General features: G+C 51.1%; 1 protein-coding gene across 13 annotated transcripts in view; it reads right to left on the bottom strand.

Annotated features, from left to right (window-relative positions):
- Window positions 1-322: 322 nt before the first annotated feature.
- The window catches only part of NCAM1 (neural cell adhesion molecule 1), a 345,984-nt gene continuing 328,338 nt past the window's right edge, over window positions 323-17,968 (bottom strand). For 5 of the 13 annotated variants that reach the window (XM_053670452.1, XM_037163188.2, XM_053670453.1 and 2 more), the window contains 5 exons: window positions 17,722-17,899; window positions 7,853-8,060; window positions 6,757-6,873; window positions 4,930-5,745; window positions 323-3,474 (listed from right to left, as the gene is read on the bottom strand). In XM_053670452.1, the coding sequence (XP_053526427.1) occupies window positions 3,354-3,474; window positions 4,930-5,745; window positions 6,757-6,873; window positions 7,853-8,060; window positions 17,722-17,899 (1,440 nt within the window). In that variant the 3' untranslated portion in view covers window positions 323-3,353. Of the gene's footprint in view, window positions 3,475-4,929; window positions 5,746-6,756; window positions 6,874-7,852; window positions 8,061-12,897; window positions 15,168-17,721; window positions 17,900-17,968 lie in introns of those variants that run through there. The other 8 variants (XM_037163206.2, XM_053670456.1, XM_037163198.2 and 5 more) reach the window with 2 other exon arrangements.

The raw sequence follows: 17,968 nt of genomic DNA on the forward strand, positions 1-17,968 counted from the left end.
CATTCACTAACCGGTACCTCAACATTATTAGCTTGATAGTTCCAATTTGTCAAAAGAGGAAACTGAGTCTTGGGGAGATTAAGTAATTCTTCTGAGGAAGTGGCAGATTCAGGATTTGCATTAAATCTTTTTGAATCTGATATCTGGTCTTCTATCAACCCAAGAGAAAAATTAGAAACCACCATTGAGGCAATATGAACTCAAGACACTGGGTTTAACCAACCTCGTTCACAGGTCAAGGAAAAAAATGCAGGCATTTTCACATTTGACTCATGTGAGACTCTCAATGAATCAAAATAAATTCCAGTTTGACCATAAGAGCTGTTTTTTTCTTTCCATTTTTATTGAACACAAGTATTCTGACAGAATGCAAAGTCAAAATTCTCAGTTAGTACTCAGTATTTACACCAGTGAGAATGGAAACAAAGGTGGTCTCGATGTTTCACTTGGTAAAAAGTTTATAACAAGAGAGAAGGCCCCCGAAGTCGGGAATGCTGGGTAGGGATGTTAATGGAGGTCTGAAACCACCATCCAGACAGACAGCCTAGAGTGAAAACCTGGGACTTGGAAGGCTCCATAAAAAAGTGTGAAAATAGAGTCCCCCTTCCAAAGCTGCGCTATGTACATGACCCCCGTCAGTGTGAGGAGACCCACGCGGGGCACTCGAGTGCCCCTTCAGCAGAACTTGGCCATGCGGCGTTATGTGAATACATATGTATGGCACATACACATATAGACACATAGACATTGGAAACCGGCAGAATTGATCCCCTCTTCAAAAAAATTAAAAGAGAAAAACTATAAGCTTTTATCTCTTAACATAAAAGATAGAATATCTTGAAAATAAAGTGACTCCCTCTTTGATTTTAGAGAAAGCATTGCTCTGTCTTATTTTATTTAAGGAAAGGAAAGTTCACACATGCAGAGACAAATCTATATATGACGGGAGAGAGGCTGACCAAAAGGTGGGCAGTCTTGGGTTCCAGTAACGGTGGAGCCAGGGTTCTGGGGGGAGGGGGCGGTCTACTGTCCTGGGCCAGGTTATCTGAGGGTTGACTATACCTCTTTCTCTTCCTAAGTATTAGAACAAAAATCAGTTTGTTTGCCTAACCACAACCGCTCTGAATGAAATGCACAGTCTCCACGAGGTATAGTGTGGGCTTGGCCTAGGTGCTCAAAGCCATTAACATCCCAAGATGAAGGACCGATACCACTGACAACCTGGTGAGAGGAAGAGCCCGCCACTCCCAGCTGGGTCCTTCTGTCTGACACCCAGGAGCTCCCATTCTGCCGTGTGCTCTACAAACTGTCTCCAAGGCGCTCGTTCCTGAGGGCCTAAGCACTGGAACTATAGGTCTGTGCAAGCCCTAGAGTCACAGGGGCTGGAGCAGTGTGGACTGGGATCCTCCATTTCCATCCCCAGGAGATGAGAAAATGCAAAATAACCCCACATTTAGCAAATGACAAGACCATTGTTTTTCACAGTTTGGAATTATAATCTAGCATATTGCCACTGATCAGATTGCAGAAGTGTCAGAACCTTGGGGAGTATGGCCCGCAGAGTGGACTCAGGGGCAGGATTGCCAGCCTCACCTCTTGCTGTTGGTACCTTCAGAAAGGAGCACGTGCTGAGTCCTGATTTCTGTTTACTTAGCATCATCTTCCTCATCATAACCATTTTTATTCATTTTCATTGTTTCAAGGCTTCAATTCCTTTTGAGTAATTTTTGTTTCCTGAATATTTCTTCTGAACTATCTGCTATACCTTCCACAACCAAACTATGTTGAAGTTTTATTTCAATACTATGACAAAAAACACGTTTCACACTAATATATTCACGCATCCACAGTGCACAAGCTTGCAGTTCTAAAGTAGAATGAGAAAAAAAAGCAAAATTTCTATACAAAGGGCTGGCTTTTCCCTTCTCCCCCCTCCCATCACCCTTAAAGTTTCTGTATTTTTCCCCACTTTGTTTCCAATCCAGGAAAGTTGTGTTATGACTCCAGACAACAGGTTGGCTTTTTTTCTCTTTTGTTTCTACAAACGCTGCCTAAGTGAACAGAAGGCCGATGTTACTTCAACAGATTTCCAAAAAAAGACACTAATTCCCTGAAGCACACATGCTCTTCCGCTCAAATCTAGATTCTGGGCTCAAAAAGAAATTGTATGTATACATTTTATTTGGCTTTCTATAAGAAGGGGATGTTTGGGGTAAAAATGTGTGTTCACCAAGACCAGCCCCAACTATACAGTCTTCTCTGCTTCATTCAACAAAGCCTAAGGGGTCCTTCAAAAGGCAGGACAGGAAGCCCGGGAGCAGATCCCTTGTCACAGGTACAGGCAGGTGGTGGCTAATCAGAAAGTGGTCTAACCCCCAAGGAAACACCAAAAAAACCCCAAGAACCAAAAAGCAAAACCATTCCGGAACGAGATGGATTTCCACCTGAGTTGGACTCAGGCAGCAACTTCACATCGGAAGCGGGGGCACGCCACTGTAAACAATCACACTGCGTGAAGGTGTCCTGTGCTAGAGCGAGCCTGTGACGGTCCTGCCCACCTCTGGGCAGTGCTTGTAACTTAAAAAAAAAGGCAGCTATTTTGCATGGACATTTAAACACAATTGCAGTTAAACATTTGTCAACTTGTAAACACTGGAAAGAAAAGTTGGCAGAAAGAAAAAAAAAGAAAAGAAAAGAAAAAAGAAATCTGAATACTGCAAATTGAGATCTACCCCCAGAAGCTGCAGTTTGGCATTTGGCCTACAAAACAGGAGTCTACGTGGGAACTGAATTCAGCTAGAAAGGGTGACACACTTTGCATACTGAACAAATACAAAGTGAACAGAAATTATAACTTATTCGTGAGGTTTTACAGAGTTCAAACTTGACTGAAAGTATAAAAATAAACTTGGACTTTGTTCATTCGGTTAGTCTTAGTGCCTGGAAGTGTTTCTCTGAAACTGGTCTGTGCCAGTTGGGCAACACCAAGTGCAGTCTTCCTAAACCTAGATTTTTTTCTGAGCTTCCTAGATTCTTAATTTGGGGTCCTTTTGTTTGATTTTTAAATGGTTTCAGGGAACGGAGTGTCCTAGTTTGGCTGTGGGTTTAATCTTTTTGTCTCATTTTCTTACAAGTGAGTGCGCAACAAAGGAACCCTTTCTATAAACCTACAAAAAGGAGATCCCATGTTTATCTGTTTAGTTTTCCTTTTTAAAGGCAAAAGACACTAGAGGAATGAGATGTGTGTGTGTGTGTGTGTGTGTGCGCGCGCACGCGTGTGTGGTATTGGAAATGCTCTGGTGAAGCTGTTGTGTCACTTTTCATTTTGATCTTTGCTCCTCTCCCGTCACCCATCATGCTTTGCTCTCGTTCTCCTGTGTCTGTGTGGCGTCGTTGGGGACGGTCTTGACTTCGGCTGGCGCTGGCTTCGTTTCTGTCTCCTGGCACTCCGACTTTGCTTCTACAGGGCCCTTCCTGCAGAGAATTGGGAAAAGAGCGCTGAGACCAGGTCTGGGGGAACTTGCCCTTCAGCCAGCTCCTCTGGAGGGCCTCCAGTGAGAGCAGTGGCCTCCAGCCTCGGCTGCTTGTCACAGTTACCTGGGAGCTCTAAAAACCACTGATGCCGGCCGTTCCCCAGAACTGGTCTGGATGTGGTGACTTTGCAAGCACCCAAGTGATTCTAACATGCAGGCAGAGTTGAGAACCACTAAATCAGAAGGATGAGACCTTTCCCGTCCCAGCCCACAGCTGATGTCAGGGCCTTCCACTGGGGTGGTGGAAGGGGGAAGCAGAAGCGGACTTTCCTTGACCTGATGGGCTGCACTAGCAGTAGCTCAGCCTGGTAGAAAGGAAGTGGACTAGGCTGGGCACCCAGCACTGTTTCCAGGGGGCCCTTCAGCAAACCACCGGCTCTTGTATGTCTGCCCCCAACCTACCTCCACCCACCCTACCCCGTGGTCCGTATTTTGTGGTGATACCTTCGTGGCTTGCCTGAACAGAGTGAGAAAATGCTCTTTGTTCCTGAGAGTATGGAGAGAGGCCAGAGTGGGTTTCCAAGCTACAGGGGAAGTGAGTGGGGTCATGGGTCAAGTGGGCAAGGCTATCAGTCCTTTTCCTTCCTGAGATCAAGGCACCTGGTGAGGGTCCCCTTGTAGCTCTTGGTGGCAGTACCACAGTTCACCTGGCATCAGCCTCAGGAGCATCTATAGAAACTTCTCTCTGACTCTGCCTCAGGCAGTTCCAGGAGCCAGAGTCTGGCCTAAGGAAACACTGGGGCAGGCTCAGATCCAAGCCACAAATAGTGCCACTGCATTTTGGCATCACATTAAAAAAAAATTGTAAGCTTAAGGACCTTCCCTTGAACTTGAAGACCAGTCATTTGATACTTTGGAGCTCTGAGACCTCCCAGCCACTCAAGGGCAGGAGAAGCAAGGTGGGTGTGTGTCAGCATCTGGGTGGGAGTGTGCAGGGCCCCTCTGGACTGCATTTTTGCCCCACGCAGACCAGCCTCTCTGCTTCCTGCAGAACAGGGCTGTTCTTTGGGCGCACAGCCTGGCCCTGGATAACACACTGACTGCCTGTGGGACCCAGGGTGGCCAATAAGGGCACCTTGGTCTCCTTAGCTCACTTTTGAAGTTATGCTCATCAGTGGCCTGACTGCAAGGGTTCCCCAGGGAGAACAGACAGCACTGCTAGGACGATGAGGATGAAACATAATTAGCATGGCCTAATTAGTGAGCAGGAGGCTGCGTGCAGGGGCCTGCTGTGCATGCCTGCTTTCTCTGCCTTATCCCAGCCCTTTGGTTGATAGTTGCCTCAGAGAAGCCCTGGGTTAGGCTGGGGACACATCTAACAAGGAGGACACAGCACAGCACAAACGCACACCACCACGGACACAACCCGACGACAGCAGACAAAGAGAGGCCGTACTCGGTCTTTGCTGGTGCAGGCGGAACAGAGCTGTCTGCAGTGGAAGGAGCAAGCTCAGGGGCTTGTCCACTGGCCCCAGCGGCGGGAGCAGGAGAGCCCAGGGCTGCAAAAACATCCTTTGCAAGGTCAATATCTGGGGTCTTGAAGTTCCCTTCGTCCATTTTAAAGTCCTCGCCCTGGGCAGCATTTGTGGCGCTGACGGAGGCAGCCTCACTCTTCGGGCTAGTGGGGACCGTGGCTGCCTCGCTGGGGCTCTTCAGGGCGCCAGGCTGGGTGGGCTCGGGGTCCGGGCCTTTGGTGCTGGGAGCCTCCTGCTTGGCCTGGGGGGCTTCTGTGGCGGGGGCAGCTGCTGCTGCTAGGGGACTGGCTGCCCCGGCTGAGGTGGGGGCTGGAGCAGGGGCTGGCTTGCTCACCGGAGGGGCCTTGGAGGCCTCCCCGGCACTGGCAGGGGCACTTGGGCTGAGCACAGCCCCCTGGGTAGCCAGGACACTAGATGACAAATTGCTGGCCGCAGGGGCTGAGGTTGGGGTATCACTCAGGTCAACAAGGGGGGCCACCTTGGGAGCTGACGCTGGGGATGGGGAAGAGGTGGCAACACCGGGCCCCTTGGAAGGGGTGGCCTGGCTGGCAGGCACAGAATTTGAGTCAGGTGTGGCCGTGGTTGGAGGGGCAATGCTGGAGGTCAGGGTGGTGGTTTCACTGGTGGGGCTGTTCTGAGCAGTGGCAAAGGTTTCGGTGATAGTGTCAGAGTTAGCGGTGACGGTGGTGACAGAAGGCAGCATGTCCTCAACAGTGGCTGTGGTGTCAGCAGGCAGCCTGTGGGGAGGACAGGAAGTAGAAGAGAATAGACGATGAAGCTGAGACAAGACAGAGAAGCGGTGGGGGAAGGGCTGAAGCCGAGGAGGGGCCGTGGGCAGGGCATGCAGTGACGCACAGGCGTGGACACAGGCCCACAGAGAGACGAGGACGTGAGAGGAAGCACACGCCCAGGCGGGCAGAAGAGGACACAGGAGACGGCAGAGAACGCGGCAGTCGTCTAAAAGGGACCCGCTGGCCCTTCCTCCCTGATGACTCCCTCCACTTCTCTGCACAGGACTCCCTGCCAGGGCCGTTCTGATTCCTGCCTGCGTCTCGACTTGAGGAAAGGCAGCCTTCAGTGCAGTGTGCACCACTGCGAGTGTCCTACGTCCCCAGGGACGAGCCCAGCTGCCCCACTGCGCCCCACCAGCAGTGATGGGGAAGGTCGGGAGTAAGGCGGACGACGAGTGTTCCAAATGGCCCCTAAGAACCATGGGTTCTCCAGCCACAGATTTTGTGCTTCTATTAAACTCCATTAGCTTCAAACCCATAGTACCCACGATAGCCAGGCAGTCAGTACAACCACAGCCAGATGTCGTTTCTGACCGAGGGTCCCTGAGGCTTTTGAGCACAGGAGGGCCAGAGAGCTTTACCAGGTCCCCGGGTTCCCTCACCCTTCTGGGAAGAATGCAGATAACATTGCTGGATTCTTGGAAGTCCTAAACAGAATTTGCTAAACTTCTCAAGGCTCAGTCTTTCTCAGTGAAGTTTTGCCCCCTAAAGCCATCTCCAAATGTGTGTGGTGGTAACAGGGTCTAGGGATCCCACTTACACAAAAAACACCCACACCTTCCCTAATACAACCAAGAATTCCTTCTCTCCAGGGAAAGACTGGGGCCCGGCGTTTCTCAGCCAAGGTCCCAGAACTCTGGCCTGCACTGCTAGGCCAGGAGCTGTGGGTGACAAGCATGGCCGGTGTGGGCAGGCGAGAGGTGGCCACAGAGGCACGAACCCCTTCCCACCACGTACTCGGGCTCTGTGAGTGGCGTGGTCTCATTGGGCTCCGTGTGCTTCCCCCCGTCGTGGTTTGGGGTCCGCTCCTCCTCCGTTCGCACCTCCACGATGGGCTCCTTTGACTCATCTTTCCTGCGGAGAGAGTTCGGCTGGTTCAATCCTGGAGAGCTGGGGGAGGGGAGGGCTCCCAGGGAAGCAATCTATAGCTTAGGAACCTAGGCCTGGCTCATGGTGGGCAGGTGGCCTTCAGAGCCAGGCTCCAGTGCCTCACCCTGAGTCCCCACTCTCACTAGCTGTGTGACCTTGAGCGTCTGACTTGCTTTCCCTTGTCTGCATTTGCTCATCTGTAAATGGGGCAAGTAACAGGATGTACCTCACATAACTGTTAGGAACATTACCTGAAATAATGAATGTAAAGTGCTTGCACAGTGCCTGGCACAGATAAATGCTAAAATAGTTTGTATTTATACACACGCAAGCATATGCACGTATAGGTACCTGTATGTGTGTACACATGCACATGCTGTGCCTGGCACATGGTGGTGCTAAACACCTCTGCCCCTGTCTCGTCCCTTCTCGCCCCGAGCCAGCTCAGCCCAGTGATGGTCTACGGAGGCTCTTGCTACCTGGCTCAGGACCTGTTTCTCCAAAGACCCCGGAGGGGGCAGCATCTGGATCGTCGGCTCAGTAGGACGGAAATTTTAACCTGTTTTGCTCATGGCGTCTCCTAGTATCTGGGAAGAGCGCCTTGCCCCTAGCAGTTTCTCAACAAATACTTATTGAGTGACTTACGAATGACTGATTGAATGACAGCAAGCAAGTGTGCCTCTCAGATGCTGGCCCCTCCACTCATCCCCCCCCCCCCGCACCAGGCCTTAGCTCTGAAAATGCCCTCATTTTGACTTAGGTAGGGATTTTCAAACTTCCATGAAATTCTAATATAGTAGTTTGGAGTTGAGCCCAAGAGTCTGCTTTTCAAACAGGGGTCCCCTCTAAGACCACGCTTTGAGGAACATTTCTCTAATGCTTGTTTTCCCTTAGGGTTCCCGAGTGGAGGAACTACGGAGGTAGCTCAGCTGCTGGGCCCTGGCTGGGGCAGGTCTGCACTCACGAGAAGGCGGCTTTGCCCTCCTCCATGTCCTTGCCCTTGGCTCCAGGCCCGGCCTTTCCACACAGGTTGACGGCGATGCACATGAGCAGGCCACACTTGTTCAGAAAGTAGCAGGTGATGTCGACAACCACCAGGAGCAGGACAAAGATGACAATGAGGATGCCCACGATGGCCCCGGTGCTCAGACCTGCGGTGGGACTGCCATTGGCTTAAGTGGGAGGGAGAAAGAGGGATGGCTGGTGGTTAGCACACTGAGCTGACACGCTGACCCCTGGACCCTGCAGAGCAATAGCCTGTGAGGGTTGGGTAGGGCCCACAGGACAAAGCTATGGCACTTGTGTTCAGAGTGTTATCTTCCCTGGTGTTATATGTGTTGAGACAACAGGATCTCTTTATGTCTTCAAGAGGAAGGTTTGGCAACCTTGTCAGGAGGAGAGAGGGGACTGGGAGATGGGTCCCCATCTCCGCTCTGAACTTGTGAGCCTCCCCCAGGCCCACCCTTAGCTGTATCCCCGAGAGCCCTGGGAGCAGGCAGGTAGGCAGTGCTCGCTGGTTTCAGGCCTGGCTGTGGCTCCTGCGTAGCTGTCAGGGACATGGTCCCAAATGAGGTGGCAGAGGGCTCCCCAGGCTTCCTTTGGGCTTGTGATGATGTCAGGCACAACAGGAGTCCCCATATACTACCCCACATACACCCCCCTCTTTAGGAACAGCCCCAGAGGACCCAACGTGGGGTCAAAATGGCTTCATGGCTTATCCATCTGCACTGCACCCAGAAGCCATTTACTTTGGCGATATGGAGGCCTTCCCAGTTTTTGTGGGTCAGGTGAAAAGTCTAGGAACACTCACCATCTGGGAGCTCAGGCATGTTTGGATCAGACTTTAGGAAAACCAGAAGACTCACCCTGTGATACTCACCTTCCGGGACAGGTGCCCTCACACTCAGGACAAATGCATACCAAAGAAGGACACACATTCTCCTGTTCGAGCAGCTCCCAGCACTCCCAGCCTGGCTGGGTGCACTGTGAATGACTGAGTCTGTGTCTTACTCCCTTGCTGTCCACTTAAAATCCCCCAGGGCCCTGGGCTACTGATGGTATCACAGAAGGACCCCAGGCTCAGCTCCCTTCAGCTGCCCGCAGTGACTGATGCCATTTGCTCCAGGTGGACCCTCCCTCTGACCTACAGGGGACTCCCGCCAGTGTGTGGGAGACAAACGCACGTGCTGCAGGCAGAAGAGCCCATGCAGAGCTCCATCCCTAAACCCACGTGGAAACAGTGATCCCACACCGGAAGGGGGGCACTTCCGCTTTGCTTTTCTTCTGGAAGAATAAAGTTGCAAAACTGGCATCTCCACCCCACCACCAAACCTTGCCTGAAGCTTTTGGTGTCCTCAGGACCAGGATCGCCCAGGTCTGTTGATTGGAGGCAGGTCCTGTGGCCATACCTGGGTCTCACTGTCCCTTTGTCAAGCACCGGGCCACGCCCCGTGGCCTGGCAGCACATGCGTACCAGATAACAGGACGTGTAACCCGAGGTAACAGATGTCACAGATGGGCCGGCCACACATTCCTCTGCTCTAGGAGTCCCTGCTCAGGCCCTGCCACCCCACTGGTCCTTGTTTCAAGTTTCACTTCCTGGGATGGGCGACCAGCATAGCATGACAGAGATGAGTACTCACTCCACCTAGAGCACAGCTGGGGCTCAGCTAGAGACCCCCAGGCTCTCAAATATGTTTGGACCCTCTGGGACCTTGGTCTTGCTTCCTGGCCTGTCCTCTTCAGGTCTGTCTCAGGGCACTTCCAAACCTTCACTGAAGGTCCCAGTCTGTCCCCTGGGAAGGCCCCAAGGCTGCAAAGGGCTCTGTGCTCTAGGACACAGCTTCAGCTACTCTGTCTCTGGGTCCTGAGAGCAGCAAACTGGCCCCTGGTCCCTGCTGTCAGTTAGAGTGGGTTTTATCCCTAGCACCGTACTAAACCAGAACAAAGCCATTCATTCTATTTCCCCATGTTCTCACACTTTCCTCCCCCAAAAGCAAAGAAATGTAAGCCTTCCTGATTTGCAGAATCCCTGAATAGGGAAGAAGTTCATCAGTTTTGGGCTTTCTCTCCACCCCTGACACAGGGCTGCAAGCCGCTGTGGTCTTCCTACACCGATTCCCATATGTATTGAGGGCCTACTTGGAAGAAGGAATCACAGTACTACTCTTGTGTGTGTGGGTTTGTGGGGGGGGATGTATTTTTGGACTCACTCTACATCCTGAGGTTTAAATATATGTATGGGTTAGGATAATCATATCCTTAAGAGAAAAAGATCTACTGGAAAGCTGCCCTCTGGGTGAGACCAAGTCGACAGAAGTGTCCGGCTTGTGTTCTGGACTCAGCAGATGCAGGGGGAGGGCTGCTCTGCTTCGGACAGCCGAAACCAGCCGCACACTCCGGGGAGGGCCAGGCGGGCAGCGAGGGTGACTCTGACTGGCAAGAAGCAGAAAGTAGGGCAGCAGTCTCATTTTATTTGATATAAAACCTGTTCTTCTGGCCTAAAGGCCCTGCACGTACCGTGGACTCTCCCCTTCTCCCGCCACTGTAATTCTTGGCACTTACCCACACCATCTCTGTGGTCTCAATGGCTGAGCCTTTGCTTTACCTGCTGAACACACTGGGCTGTTCCTGCCTCAGGGCCTTCTGATCCCTAACCTGGGACACTCTGTCCCTGTCACCTCCCGGCTAGCTGTTTGTCCTATTGACCTCAGCTTAAAAGTCACCCCACTCCCATTTCTTATCTACTCAGGCACTTCTACTCTAAATCTGCCACATTACCTGTTTCATTCTCTTCTTACCTCTATTTACTATTTTCTGTTCCTTTACATGTGCCCTCTAGAATGTCCTAGTAGGTACCCTGTCTGTCTGATGTGTCCTCAGCATCTAGGAACACCCGACATATAGGAAATGTTCAAAAGAACATTTGTAAATGAAAGGGCATTTAGCCAGGAGAGGAAATGCTATCACCGGATATTTATATATGTGCTGTGAGAAGGAAGAGTAGTCTTATTTGATTTCACCAGCGGATGGAAACTGCAGGGTGAGGAGCAGATTTCAGGTCCACAGGAGAAAGAACAAGCAGACAGAAGCATTCAAACATGGTATGACCTGCCTCGGCAGGTGAGCCCCCTGCCCTGCTGCTGGAGGTGCTCAAGCAGAGGCTGCGCACCCCTCGGTGGGCAGACTGCACTGCTCGGGATGAGGCTGCTGCACCAGGTGGGGCCCAGAAAAGCGAATGTCTTCAAGTCCTCTTCAACCATGTCAGCCTGTCACTGCACATGGATGTCCTACAGTGCCCAGTACATGCTACAAAGTCCCCTGTGCCAGTCTCCTCCAGAGTGGAGACTGAGAAGGACTTCTTCCTGGAGAACTAAAATGTTCAGTAGGGCCCATCTTTGTTCATTAATTCTTTCGATTTTACTTTTATATGGAAAATAAACATCAGTGTAATGTTTTTCTATTTACAGCAGAATTTCTGGAGGGCTTTGTTAAAAATTTAGGTTCTGGGGCTTCCCAATTTCATAAATCGGGATATCTGGGTGAGAGGCTCACGCATCAGGATTTGATGGAGCACCCAGGTGATCCTCATGCACCCTAGAGTTGGAAGACCACTGTTTCCAGCTCTCTATCCCTGTGTTACAATCAGTAGCAGCTGTTCCTATGACTTACCACCCAAGGATGAGCTGTGGAGTCCCACCTGGTAGACTGGACCTACCGATGGACTGAACGGATGAAGAGAAGACAAAGACTATCCCCAAAGGAGCAGGAGCCACCCAGTTCACCACTCAGAGCTAAGACTTCTAGAGGAAGTTAGGTGTCCCTCACAAAAGAGTGTGTGTAGCCTTCGTACAAGGAAGTGTAAACAGGGGGAACACCAGGATACAGATGGTAAGGCATTCAAGTCAAAACCACATCCATCATCTCTTGGTGGATGTTACAGGTTTGTTTAGTGCAGGTACATTAGAGGGACAAAGGTCATCTCCTGCACTGTATGTAACACTTTACAAAAGGAAAGAGACAAAGCCTTCTGGGGTCTGTGTTTGCACGCTCTTCCTCCCGACCTCCTTGGGTGGACTCGACTGCACACCTGCATGCCAACAGTGCCCCTAACCCCTGGGGTTAGAGCTGACCAGAGGAGGGAGGGTCTGAGGCCGGGACTGTCCATCTCCTGTCGTTTCTGATGTGGGACAAGTTGGCACCGAGTCGGGAACTGCCTTGCCCCAAGACTGAGACCTACACATGCCTAGTTTTTCAAGTGCCTCAAAATGAGAGTACGGGTCTCACATTTACAGATGCCTGGTGGTCCTGAGTCACTGTACCGTGGGGGCTCAGCACAGCAGAAGTGCCCCCTCCAGCCCATGACTCTCAGGACGGTTGAACTGGGTGCTGGTTCACGCACAGCCCTCTGACACATCTGCTTGCTCCGGCCGGGACTCTGCTAACCAGAAAGCTGGTGTTGGGGCCTTTGGGGAAGTGCCCACCTAAGTGTGATTATAAACAGAGCAGGGCTTGTGAATGAAAACTTTCTCTCAGATTCTCTTGATCATAAGGTCACTGTGTGCAGCCTCTGTTATGGAGTTTTAAAGAGACCTCCCAGCTGGGAGGCCTTGCTATTGATTCGTTGTATATCTGGTGGCCTGGGGTGGGCCCCTGACCCACCCCAAAGTGACCACTTCCTGATTGTACAAAGGCATTTTCCCCTTCCCCTGTCTGCTGGGGACTAGGAAAGTCCAAAGAGGCAGTGGCCCACAACAGCTTCTAGAATAGCCAAGAAAAATGCCTTGCTCCTCATTAGGAAAGGGAAGCATTTCCTTTGCCAGAACACCACTCAGCAGGCTTCAAATTTGGGGTGCATTTCAATGGCGCTCTTGGGTAATCAAAGTTATCCAGGTGAATGTAAGGTGGAGGGAAAGGACTTTTGACATTTTGTAGGACACACAACTACCAAATAAAACCAAACACACTGGAGAGTGCACGTGAACTGTTATTTCCTTTAATAATGCAAAGGTGTAAACTTCATAAAGGCCTCGCTGATGATCTACACAACAGTGTTAGCATTCTTATTAGTAGAAAAACGTGATCCAAACCTGCCGTATAAATATTCCCCAAATAAGCAGAGATACCCTGTGGCGCGTGGAGGCTGGGCAGCGGCAGGGCGGACAGGCAGCGAGCGTGCACCCTGTGGGGCTCTCTCGGGGTCACTATTTTAGGGATTCCTGGGGGGGAGGGGCCACAGGCGTGACAGAAAACTCAGTGTCTGTTGGGAGTGTGTGTGTCCTCATACTGTGTCTGGAAGGGCATCTCGGCACAGACAGTGGCCTGTCGGAATGCGGTTGCGTCAGCTGAGGCCTGCCTGGCCTGGGGTGCACCGAGGAGACAGGGCAAAGTCTCCAAGGAGTCCCTTCAAACACACCGACGCTGTCCCCCACCTGTGGGTGGGGCAAACCCCTGAGGTGGGTGCTCCTGGATGACTCCTGCCCAAGATGATATCAAGAGCGTGCTGGGAGCCAGAAGGACAGTGACAGGCCACCTGCAGGCAGACTGATCTCTTCCCTGCTTACCCTCTCTCCAGCTCTTGCTAATGAACCTCGGATTCCCATCGCAGGTCTGGAGGCACTACCTGCCTCTGCTCAGTGCTCTGCATCGGGCCTAAGAACCTTGCTGCTTCTGAAGTCTGGTGTGAGGAGGCAGGGGCCCCGGAGTGCGAGGACCAAGTTTGGGCTGGAGGCAGTGGAGGCTGGGCAGAGGCACTACCCTGCCAGAGCTGCTGGTCAGCACTTGGCCTCTGCTGTCTGCATCTGAGTCTCTAAACTGTGAGCATGAGGGACACAGGCAGCTCTGCCCCCAAAACCATGGGATCACTTAGATTCCCAAAGGGAGACCCTCAACTCTGAACATTAAGAAATAGCAACAGAACTAAAAATTAAAGAGACCAAAAAGAACAAAAATCAGACTTCTGTGGAGGTGCTCAGAGATGAGATATGTAAAATGATATGTGACCACAATGGAGGGATGGAGTTTTTGTTCAGTAGACGTTCCATCCCCAAGCACACACTGATGTTACACAGCAAACTCACCCTGAGTCTCTGTGTGGGACTTTTGCAAACACCCTCCACTTGCTCTCCTGGGCACCTGGGGAGGCATACTCCCCATCAACAGAGGTGTAGCTGGCTTTCACCAGTTTTAGCAATGTCACTAAAGCCACTGACAATCAGGGGGTTTGGTGCATTTGGGAAACATTCCAGGCTGACTGAGTCCCAGTTTATTAACAGTTCAGGCTGGGTAGTCTGGGAGTGGCTTGTCTCTCCCTTTCATCCTGTGAACATGTATGGGGAGGGTGCACGGTTCACGTCTGGCTCACAGTGGATGCTTGCAAGCAGGGGCACTGACTTATACGATAGCATGGGTCACTGTTGAACCACGAGCCCCAAGACATGAGGCTCTGTGTTGATCTGCAGCTGTGTAGCAGCTACCACCCGGCCTGGGAGACACATGCTTGCAAAGCTGACCGGTGTCGGGCACATTAAAGGGTGGCTCTGTTCACAGAGCCCGCATAGGGTGCTGGTTGTAATACCAGGACCACAGCGCCTCCCAGAATGTTTGGTCAGCCCCAGTAAACACCCAACAAATCAAATTTCTTCTGCTGCATGGGCAACTGGGTGACTTAATTTGCCATTGTGCCATCAAAATTCTCACAGTGGTCTGGCTCCCTTACTATGGGCACTGAAGTACAAGCAAAGCCAACTATGTTTTGAGAGGCAGAGTAGCGTGGGGTTAGAAGGGGGCCAAGTGGGGATTTTAACAAACTTATGCAAGCTTTAGGTGTGTGGCGCGTGGAGAAATCTGCCTCTGCTACATCATTTTCAGGTAATTTAAAAAAAAACCGCAGTAAGTAGCAGATGTTCAAAAATGTCTCTGTAAACCTACCATAATGCTTTTAAAATACTGTTTAAAGAAAAGAGCTCCCAAATATTTTGTACTGCCACTAAAAGTATGTGTGCGTGTGTGTGGGATTCCTTATGAAGTGGCATAAAAATAGATGCAAATGGTAAATGTCTGGAGGTCTGGCTTCTCCAATCGCCAAACCTTCCTCTTCCACGTAGAGCGCGTGGCGCCATGGCCGTTCTTCCAAAGGGGCACTGACTATTCTCATAGGAACTGGGCCTTTCAGAAGATGTAATGTGTGTTCCTAGGTTCCTAACAGAGCAAAAGAAGAGTCACTGCAGAGAAAAGCAATGAGACAAAGGTGTAGGATGCAGAGGAGCCTCCCAAAGTCGCTGCAGGTGTCAAGCAATGGGTCCCCAAAGGGAATGTGGTTGTTTAAAAACAAAGGTGGCAGTGGGGATGTCCCAGTGACGTCCAAGGTGATGTGTGTGACGACAGACACAGGAAGGGGAGGGGGAGGAGAAAAGAGAAGGTAGAGACAGAAACAGAGAAAAAATAGATAAAAAGAAAAAAATTAGGTCAAATATAGAAAATGCAAGAATCAAAGGTTAATTCAACTTAGTAAATTAAACTGACAAAGATTAGAGAAGAGTTCAGTGCGGTATTAGCACCATCAGGCCGGTTCAAAGCTCAGCAAGGCCAGAAGCAGCACAGCAAGGTGAATTTAGGGGTTAGGGGTCAGCGAGCAAATGAAATTAAAGTGAGAAAACAGATGCCTCTGTAGTAAAATGCAAAAGTCTGATTAGGAGAGTGTTACACTCTGACTAGGTGAGTTAAATCTCTTAGATCCAGTCAATGAGCCCACCCACAGCCTTCTAGTCACGAGAGCTTTTCACACGGAGCGGCAGGGATGCATTTGATCACTGCAGCATGTAGAGCAAACTGTGGGCAAGGAGCAGGGGCTACCTTCGCAACCGTAAATTGAACTCTTCTTCCTGTTGCCCAATCCCCTGCCCACTGTGCTATTAAAGAGACTCTAGTTCTGTGCCCCTCACCTTCTACCACCCTGCTGACCACATGAATGCACCTCTTATAAGATTCAGAGGTTTCAGACTCAGGTCCCAATGCAATGGCTGGCTAAGTCCAACCCAGCCCAGAGCTGCCTCCTCTAAGACCTTTGTAGGAGAGCCCCTCGTGCGGTAGGCAGCCCCTCAAACCCTCTCTGGGTTAACGGGGCTCCTGAAGATTAACTAGAAGGACTCTGACATTTCCAGTGGGCAGGACTCTGAAGGACAAGGCCTTCCCAGGATTTCTGTGCCTGACACACACACTCCCAACTCCTCCAAACCCAGCATGAGAACTCGGCAGGTCTGGGCCATCTGCCGGTAGGGGTCTCACCTCTGGAAACAAATGCCATTGGGAATCTGTCTCGCTGCAAAGGGGTTACCCAGGCCTCTCACTCCCCCAGCTCCTCCTAGAGGCCAAGTTGATCTGGACACTCACACTGGACTGTAGATTTCAAGAAAAAAACTGACCGAAGAAGGCCAAGAAAGAAAGGGCACAGGCTGGCATGCCCACCTCCATTGGGCATCCCATTATGCAGTCGTGAGAACATTTCTGTAGCCATACCCACTGCCTCGCCTTTGACATTCACCATCTGAGTCGTCCCAGCAGTGACACACTCGTCCTGCATGTGCTAAGTGGTCTCCCTGACAATGCAGAGGGCAGGACCAACCAATGCTCTGATCTGTGGCTTCAGACCCACCTGCCAACTTCTGGAGGCCCCACACGTCCGTCTGACACGCACATTCATGCTCGACCAACCATTGGGAATCACACACTGACCTCGTTCTGTTGCTGCCTGAATAACCCACTTTTACACAGACAGCCCTGTTGTAGACAGCCCACATCTTTTCTGGCCTCTCTTCCACTGGGAGGAACGATGGTGACAGCTGAGCTGAAAGCCCAGGGGAACACTAAACAGGACAGGCAGGTGGGGGCCAAACCCAGACCACCGGGAGATCAGAGCCTCTTCCTACCACACTGGAACATGGCAGAGGTTATGGCGCCCCTCCAACTGGCTGCGGCTATGTGACCTGTGCCCACCTCTCCTGGCAGTGGAGGGCATTTGGCTGGTCTGGAAAAGCAGAGAGTGGTGTTGGAGAGCTCTGTTTGCTGTGAGTGATTTGATCAATGAGGGGACCCGCCATCGGCGACCTGGCAAGGTAGGTGAGCCAGAAAGCAGACCTCTCACTTTATTCCCGCACTGGAATTGGTCCTGCATCCCTGAGACGGACCTGCTTCTCCTAGGAGAAATGCTCCCGTCATGATCTCTAGCAGACTGGATTGTCTTTCAGGGATGGGATTTTCCAGTATCTACTTTTCCCACTAGTTTTGTTTCGAGTGGTTCAGTTTAACCTTTGTTTCAGTTGAGAGACCCTGGGCAGGGAAGATTTTGAACTAACTAGGCACCATGTCTTCCTTCTCTTGGGACCCCCAAAGAGAAGAGATTCGGACCATGGTTGTGCAGGTAAGCAAGCATCAGATAGAAAGTGCTCAAAAACAGTTACATGGTCCTTGTATGAAAAGTTAGATGGCAGATAAGGTCTCAAAAAGGAAGCTTACTTAACCAGCTTCCAAGGCTTGGCTGGAGCTGGGATTTTTCTCATTTAAGGGTCTCAAGGACTGGTTTAGCATCAGTCCTTCAAGGCCAAATGACACAGGACCTCTGCACAGGATGCTTGGCCAAGCCTTCCTGCAAGTCCAGTACATCTCAACCCACTGCACAGATAAGTACAAAGCAAAACTAAGCTTTGCATGGGCAACCAATCATGAGGATGGCTGTAAGCAAGCGAGTTTTCGGGGGTTGTTCAGGCACATTAGGAGGTGCAGCACTGGTGCATTAATTCAAAGCGGGAAACTCACAGAAAGCAGAGGCACTCATACCTGGGATGGCTGTGGGCTGGGCCGAGGTTCTGAACATAAAATGAGCAGCCTTGGACTTCCCCTGCTGGTTCTCTGCCACGACGTAGACCTCGTAATCAGCATTCCAGTCCAGGGACTTGAGCATGATGTGGTCGCTGCCGGATGGGAGCCTGATCTCCGGTTTCCATTCGGAGGAAAGCTAGGAAAAACCAGCAGGAAGAACACGAGACACAAGGAAGCTTTAGATGAAAATGCTGGTAAGACTAGC

The sequence above is a fragment of the Artibeus jamaicensis genome, unplaced genomic scaffold (assembly GCF_021234435.1).
Source record: "Artibeus jamaicensis isolate MK-2021 breed Jamaican fruit bat unplaced genomic scaffold, CSHL_Jam_final contig_585, whole genome shotgun sequence".
NCBI lineage: Eukaryota > Metazoa > Chordata > Mammalia > Chiroptera > Phyllostomidae > Artibeus > Artibeus jamaicensis.